This window comes from Sinocyclocheilus rhinocerous, unplaced genomic scaffold (assembly GCF_001515625.1).
Source record: "Sinocyclocheilus rhinocerous isolate Xijiao unplaced genomic scaffold, SAMN03320098_v1.1 scaffold513, whole genome shotgun sequence".
Lineage (NCBI taxonomy): Eukaryota > Metazoa > Chordata > Actinopteri > Cypriniformes > Cyprinidae > Sinocyclocheilus > Sinocyclocheilus rhinocerous.
In genome coordinates this window covers 840,658-848,520 of record NW_015656019.1, presented here as the reverse complement: position 1 = coordinate 848,520, position 7,863 = coordinate 840,658, and the positions used below count along the sequence as shown (strand labels likewise).

Genomic DNA, 7,863 nt, shown 5'->3' with positions numbered 1-7,863 from the left:
ATAGTGATGTAGATATGTGGGGGTGTGTTAGAACGAGCCGTTTTAGGTAGGTGTGGTTAACTCTTAACTTTTATAAAGAATATCTCTTTGGATTTGAGACTTTATTCTTTGCAACTTTACAGATCCTCTTTATGCACCTAGAGCTTGTAACACTCCAAAGAGAAAGGAAAAATTGAAATCGCATCATATGACCCCTTTAAGAGGTTCACCGTTTAACTCTTGCACAAAGTTTGCACGTTGCTTGTGTGATATCAATTGGCTCGCTTTCCTGGTTTAAAACAAATATTTACAATATTGCGACATAACCCCCTATCCCCTCACCCACCCTTGAGTTCACGGTTGGTGTCCGCGGATTTGCGCTACGCCACTGGACTCCGTCCGTTAGTTAGCCTGTGCTATAGTGCCCGCTTACTTTTGCCCAGGCCCACCCAAAAATACAATTCTGGCTACGCCACTGGTTTCTGTAGTCATCACAATGCACCCATGAGGTCTCGCATGGCTCCAGATTTAACCAGCTCCCGCAGTAAGATGGTCTCAGCGCTGACATCGTGAACCACCTGTGTGTTCATGGCGTCCATGCGGGGAGACCCGTAATAATGCAGCAGAGCTCCAGGGTGCTGCATGTCATATCCAAAACCAGCTAAACTCACCTCATCACACACCTGCAGGGCCAGAACCACTGCCGTTATACCCAACGTCGGCACCATCTAACAAAATATAAAACTGAATTAAATGAACAATGCTAACAGCAGAACATTTAGAACAAGTCTTATTCTACAAGGAAACATTAAGTTGATCAAAAGTGAAGACGGTAAAGAATTTATAAAGTTACAAAACATTTCTATTTCAAATAAATGCTGTTCTTTTGAACTTTCTGTTCAGCAGAAGAATCCTGAAAAAAAGGCAAAATTACACGGCTGTTTTCATCATTTATAATAATAATGTTTCTTGAGCAGCAAATCAGCATATTAGAATGATTTCTGAAGGATCATGTGACACCGAAGACTGGAATAATGACTGTTTAAAGTTCAGCTTTGCATTACAGAAATGAATTATATTTTAAAATGTTGAAATAGAAAACAGATTATTATTAAAATTTTAATTATATTTCACAAAATTACAGTTCATACTTGGTGAACATAAGAGGATAATCTGACCCCAAACTTTTAAATGGTAGAACAATATATTGGTTTTAGAAGCAACATGATCTATTTAGCAACCTTTTAAATTCAAAGACAGCAGAAGTAGAAATGTTCAGTTTGCACATTTGAAAAATCATCTCAGTTCTGACCTTTTTCTGTTGCTCTGCGTAGGTTTGCAGCACCTGTCCAGCTCTGTACATGATTTCAGGATTTAGGATGCGCACATTTTCTGGTTGAAGAGGTATAGAGTCTATTACATTCTTCCAGAATCACAATTTCGACCACCAACTCTACAAAGAGACACAGACAGAGAAAATTTTATAAATTAAAAGTTGTAGCCTACTTTTGTGGATTTTTAGCCATTTCTGTTAACTTTAAGGTACTCTATATGCTAGTGCACTCCCAAAAGATGACAAAAGCATTTTAATTTTACAGTTCCTCTGTTTCACGAACACAGACCACAACATCTTTTCTCATCAGTTTGTTGTCCAACAAAATGTTCTCTAGAACGAGAATATCCTTCCCAAAAATAGTCTACATTACTCACCAAAGGCTCTTTGGTTACTACAGAGGTGAGCCATGCATCTGGATAAATGAGCCGAATGGTAGTCCTAGATCCAGCGTCTCTTTCATATCCAAATACTGGAGCATTGTTCACTCTGTAGGTATGAAGAGTAAAATATTATCATCAATATAATTAGTTTGGGAGAGGTAATATGCATAATTCATTGCATATTACTATAATTTCTGAAGGATCATGTGACACTGAAGACTGCAGTAATGATGCAGAAACTTCAGCTTTGCCATCACATGAGAAAAATATATATTAAAATAGAAAATTGTTATTTAAATTGTAATAATTTTTCAGAATATTCATGGTTTTACTGTATTTTTGGCACCCATGAGTGTTTGTTAATGAGCTAACCTGATGATAATGTTACTGGTCTATATGAGGTCCAAGATTTTTGCTGTGTAAAATGCCACCGCTTCCAACCACCACGCATCTCCTGCAGGTCTCTGGGCCAGTGGGTACAGCAGTATAAGGCAAGGCTTTCAGGGCCTGAGCCACCATCTCCTCACTACCCTGCAGACCCAGAGGAGGAGGCAGTGCCCAGTCTCCTGTGCCGTTCTCCAGGAACACGGGAATCTTCAGCAGCCCAGCAGGTGTAGGCAGCGTCCTCACCTTCTCCACACTCCAGCCGCTGCGGCAGGACTGAGACAGCAGAGCCGCTGACTGATTCAGCAGAGCCTGAGGTGTGTACAAATGAGACAGGTTTAGACATCTGACAACATGTGTCTTTATAATTGAGGAGTATTATTATTATTATTATGAGTAAGTTAATATGAATTGTTTTTGTTGACACATTTCATGATTTATTTACATATACACTACTTTAAAAGTTTTTAAGAGGCCAAGATTAAAAAAAGCTTTTATGTGTATTTGTATTTCAAAATGTGTATTTCAAGTAAATGCTGTTCTTTTGAACTTTCTATTCATCAAAGAATTCATCAAAAATATATGTATTATGGTTTACAAATAAATTAAGCAGCACAACATTGATCATATTAATAAATGTTTCTTGCACAGCAAATCAGCATATTAGAATGATTTTTTGAAGGATCGTGTGACACTGAAAACTGGAGCAATGGCTGCTGAAAATTCAGCTTTGCCATCACAGAATTAGAAATGTTCAGAAAATGACTTTAACTGAAACTTATTTTAATATATTTTATAATTTCACAGTCTTACTGTTTTTGCTTTATTTTGAAATATGAAATAAATACAACATTGGTGAGCATTTTTCTTTCAAAACCATTTGTATATTATTGCCCCCAAACTTATGAACAGTAATGTATATTTTTTTATGAAAAAAAATCATAATTTATATGTTTATTTATTGTGTAATTTAATGAAGTTATTTATTACAATACTATAAATCCTCTATAGCCCTATAGTGTTTTAGTTAATAATAAATTAATTAACATGTTTACAATATTAAGAGCTTTATTTATTTATTTATTTTATTATTATTTTTTAATTGTAGAAAAAATGGGGTGGGATCATAATAAAAGTAAACTCCACATGGATTATCTAATCACCTTAATAACCAAACGGGTAAATAAACGTTATAAACTTTACTTGTTTACTACTAAAAAAATATTTTAGTTAAAACGTACTGTATACAGCTCAGTTTACAAGTCATCGCAATCCTGCGGTAAAGTCAAAGTAGAATATTGAGTCGCCTTGATGTTAAGTCGCAGGTCCTTCAAACGGACTCAAAATCCTTTAGTTTCATGTAATCAATCTGTGAATTACAGTACCAGAGTTTCAGCAGAACTGTCATTAGTCCAGGTGGGCTCTGGGGCTGGCAGATACACGGGAACCAGAATTGCAGAATAACAGCTCAACAACAGAGCAATGCTTAAAATGAAGTTGTTCCTCCTGAAATCATAAAACAGCAGTCTCATGAAGCTTACACTCTTACTGTGTTTCAAAAGCTCTGTGCTTTATCGGTTTTAATGGAATGTGTCTGTACAGGTCATGAAATCTCCAGTGCAGCATGTGAATGGCAAGCATGTTTCCATGTGTCGCAGTGCTTATCTCTGGCAAACCCACCGGCTATGGAAGAATTGTCTGGACTCTGCCCTGCTGTGTTGGGTGGTTGGGCTCTCCAAGCTGCTGGCTTCCGGTAACAGAGGAACGCGGCCTTTGTCATTATCATTAACACTCAAGTGTTTCAGAGTCACCATTTTTCAAGCCAGTTCCCAACCTACGCCTGTCAGTTATGAAATATGAATTGAACGAGGAATCATAGTTTCCTTTCTTGTTCTTTAGTGTCAGTGTTCTGCAACCTTTATTCACAGCACATTTAATCTGAATGCTTTATGCCTTTATTTACGTATATGTGTTTCTTACCTCTTATTTCAGCTGCTGTCTTCTTCTCCCAGGTGTGGAGATAGAAACATGTCTGTGTTGTATTGAAAATGAGCTGAGCTTTTGTTCTTTTCATCCGCTGCAGTGTTTTGTCTCGTTCTGATCCCTCCTCACAGTTAATCATTTATCTGTCTCAGAGGCTTCTCTTTGTATACCACAGTGCTTTATCTAGTCTACCACTTCCGTTTATGAATATGCTTGATACCATTCAACAGCAGTGTTTCAAAGGACCTTTATACAGCTATTGCCCAGAGCCAAAATAATAAATAAATAAATAAACTTAAGTAAATAATTTTTATTGACTTTATTTATTGATTTCATGCTCTATCACAGTATTTTTAAGGAATTTGTTACCCAGATATTTGTGTTATATAGTAACATATAAACGCAACACTTTTGTTTTTGTCCCCATTTTTCATGAGCTGAACTCAACGATCTAAGACTTTTTCTATGTACACAAAAGGCCTATTTCTCTCAAATTATTGTTCACAAATCTGTCTAAATCTGTGTTAGTGAGCACTTCTCCTTTGCCGAGATAATCCATCCACCTCACAGGTGTGGCATATCAAGATGCTGATTAGACAGCATGATTATTGCACAGTTGTGCCTTAGGCTGGCCACAATAGAAGGCCTTTGAGTTCAGCTCATGAAAAATGGGGGCAAAAACAAAAATGTTGCGTTTATAATTTTGTTCAGTGTATTTGAGTGCAGGTGAAGGTTGTATTTTTATATAATTAATCTGACTAAATTAATGTATTGGCATAAACACATACTGTATAGTTTAAAAGTTTGGGGTCAGTGAGAATTTTTTAAATGTTTTTGAAGTCTCTTAAGCTCTTATTTGATCAAAAATAAAGTAAAACTAATATTGTGAAATTATAGTTTATGTTGAAAACAGATGTGATGCTTAATATTTTTGTCGAAACCATGATACATTTTTTTGTCTGAATTCTTTGATTAATAGAAAGTTCAAAAATAAAGGATGTATTTGATTTTATTCAGTATTTTTGCTAGCAGGATTTATTTTTACACCATGGCTGCTATACATATTTGAATAATATTTTGTCATAACAAAAAAACATTTGATTTCATTGATTATTACTTTAGTATTCTTAGCTGTAGCTCTTTGTATGCTTTATAATATTTCAAACAAACAAACAAAAACGGCTACTGCTTAAAAAGTTAACATTATTAAAGTAACAGATTATTAAATTAATACATTATTTAAAAAAACATTGTTTTAAAAAATTACAACTACTAAATTCTGTAATCTTAGCACAATTGCTACTTTTAGTTTTAAACAAATATTTGAACAGATGATGTCACTTTTATTCCTTGCCCAATAAATATTTCAATAATAATAATAAAAAAGAGCTAAACTTGAAAACGGTACTGGCAACTCTTAGCATTTAGTGACTGATCATTTGAACAACATGGCTATATTGATAAAAAAACAAAAAACAAATTAAACCATTACGAGTATTGTCACGTATTCCACATTATTATTTGCTGTTACTGAATTGGTACAGTTTGTTTTGTTTTACTTGTCAAATGATGCTGGTTTTATTGAAAATGTCATCTTGATCTCACCTTCACAAGCATGTGCTTCTGTTCTTCCTTCCTTCCTTCTCTCAAACACTCAGGATGTTCCTGAATGCCGTTCAGTGATTGGACATTGTGTGTTAACAGGCGTTCTTTGTACTAGAAGGCATTTATGAGGTTAGGTATCACTTGACACTAATGAAACACGTATAAATAACATAATCTCCAAAACAGGGTGTTTACTGAGCCGTGATTCTTGTAAAAATGGACTTGCAGAGGTGGATGGCACCGGCCTGAACAGTGAGCTCATGGGCAGCAGCGGGTCGCATGTTTGTGTGCGATCCAGCTCCTGTCCACAGCTGTCACACAGGGCCTGACGTGGCTTTACATTCCTGCTGTGAGCTAGAAGACCAGTTCAGATCTCAGTCTGGCAGGTCTGCTGTTATTTGTGAAAGTTTGCGACTTGCAAATACTCTGGGTTAACTGGCTTTATATATTTTAGTTTGCCATAATGGACGAGAACATACTGTGGGCGACGGCTGTGGTTGATAAAAGAGCAGCCCTTGATAAACGGGAGGAGGTATAGGATTTTTAGAAGTCTTTAATTAGATTTATTTCTTATTTTGGTCATTTTCTGTATATTTTATGTCCATTAAGTCTGAGAAATACCTGTCTGAGAAAGCTTATTTGTCTTTTATTGGAATTGTTTAGAAGCGTCGAGCTCGGGCACGAAAGTTGGGGATTTTGGTTGTGGATGCACCTTCAATGGCGGTAGAAGGAGGGAATGAATCTCTCAATCAAAGTGTTGCAAACATTCAGGTGAGTAAACAATCCGAGGAGAGATCAAAATATGGACTTTTAATGAAAAGATGAACATTTGACCAGTATGAGATAAACTCGATACTCAAAGCATAACAGAGATCTATAGGAGCAACCTCTGAACATTTTCCTAAGGGGAGTTGAACCAAATGAGACAAAGAAAGATCAGAAAAAATTACTTGAGGGTCTAAAAAATGCAGAAATTTAAGAAAAAACTTAACTACTATTTAGTGATGCCATAGAAGAACCATTTTTGGTTCCCCAAAGAACCTTTTTAGTACCACTTATATATATATATATATATATATTGTTTCTTGGATGATAAAAGTTCTTCATGGAACTATAGATACCAATTTTTTAGTGTTGCTATATTTTTTAGTGTCGCTATATAAAATTGGTGTGAACCAATTTTATTGTAGGAAGACTTCATGTACTGTATGCAGGAAGACTGAATCAGTGATAAAGAGAAGGGAATTCTTAATGCAGGCAGAAGAACGAGTGAGGAAGATCTCCTCTGATCTGAGGCTGTGTACAAAGAAGAAGATCAAGAATAAGACAGCTGCTTCCAAAGACCTGCTGGATATTCTTGTGGTGAGGGAAACCATCTGCCTTTCTTATCTTTACTGTCATTATGTGACTTTGAATATTGCATGTATTATTATACAATATTATAAGTCTTTTTGCTTTTTTGAGTGTTTAAGCATCTAAATTGATCTCTGGTGTGTGTCAGGGACTTTTTAAAAGCAGCAGCTCAGGGAAAGATGGAAGCAGTTGAGAAATTTCTGAGAGATGGAGGAGATCCAAACACCTGTGATGAGGTGCAGTATGTCTGAAATGACATGTTTTATGCATTATTTTAATATTTAATATTATTTATATCATATATTTTAATATTATTTTAATATCATTGATATATATTTTGATTAAATATATTATATAGATTTTTTTATTTTTGTACTTTCAATTTTCATTTTAAATTTAATCAAAGATTTGGTAATTTGTTTTTATCTTTTTTAGTTATAGTTTTTCAATATGTCTACAGTAGTTTTAATAAATTCATAAATTTTTCAATTTTACTTATTTTAGTACATTAAATAAAAAATAAGAAATGTTGCTTTGGCAGCTATCTAAAAGAACATTTTTGTTTGTTTATATATATATATATATATATATATATGACACTGGACCACAAAACCTGTCTTAAGTGTCAATTTTTAGAAATTGAGATTTATACAGCATCTGAAAGTTGAATAAATAAACGTTCCATTGATGTGTGGTTTGTTAGGATAGGATAATATTTGGCCTACAACTATTTATTTGAAAATCTGGAATCTGAGGGTGCAAAAAAAATCTAAATATTGAGAAAATCGCCTTTAAAGTTGTCCAACTGAAGTTCTTAGCAATGCATATTACTAATCAAAAATG

At 34.7% G+C, this 7,863-nt stretch overlaps 1 protein-coding gene and 1 pseudogene across 1 annotated transcript in view; one reads left to right on the top strand and one right to left on the bottom strand.

The window, feature by feature from the left end:
- Positions 1 to 470: 470 nt before the first annotated feature.
- LOC107719233 (lactosylceramide alpha-2,3-sialyltransferase-like) lies at positions 471 to 4,326 on the bottom strand (annotated as a pseudogene).
- Positions 4,327 to 6,130: 1,804 nt separating this feature from the next.
- Positions 6,131 to 7,863, top strand: part of LOC107719226 (ankyrin repeat domain-containing protein 2-like) — a 3,645-nt gene continuing 1,912 nt past the window's right edge. Inside the window, exons 1-4 of the mRNA XM_016526600.1 lie at positions 6,131 to 6,199; positions 6,331 to 6,438; positions 6,925 to 7,013; positions 7,169 to 7,256. Of these exons, the coding sequence (XP_016382086.1) occupies positions 6,131 to 6,199; positions 6,331 to 6,438; positions 6,925 to 7,013; positions 7,169 to 7,256 (354 nt within the window). The remainder of the gene's footprint in view (positions 6,200 to 6,330; positions 6,439 to 6,924; positions 7,014 to 7,168; positions 7,257 to 7,863) is intronic.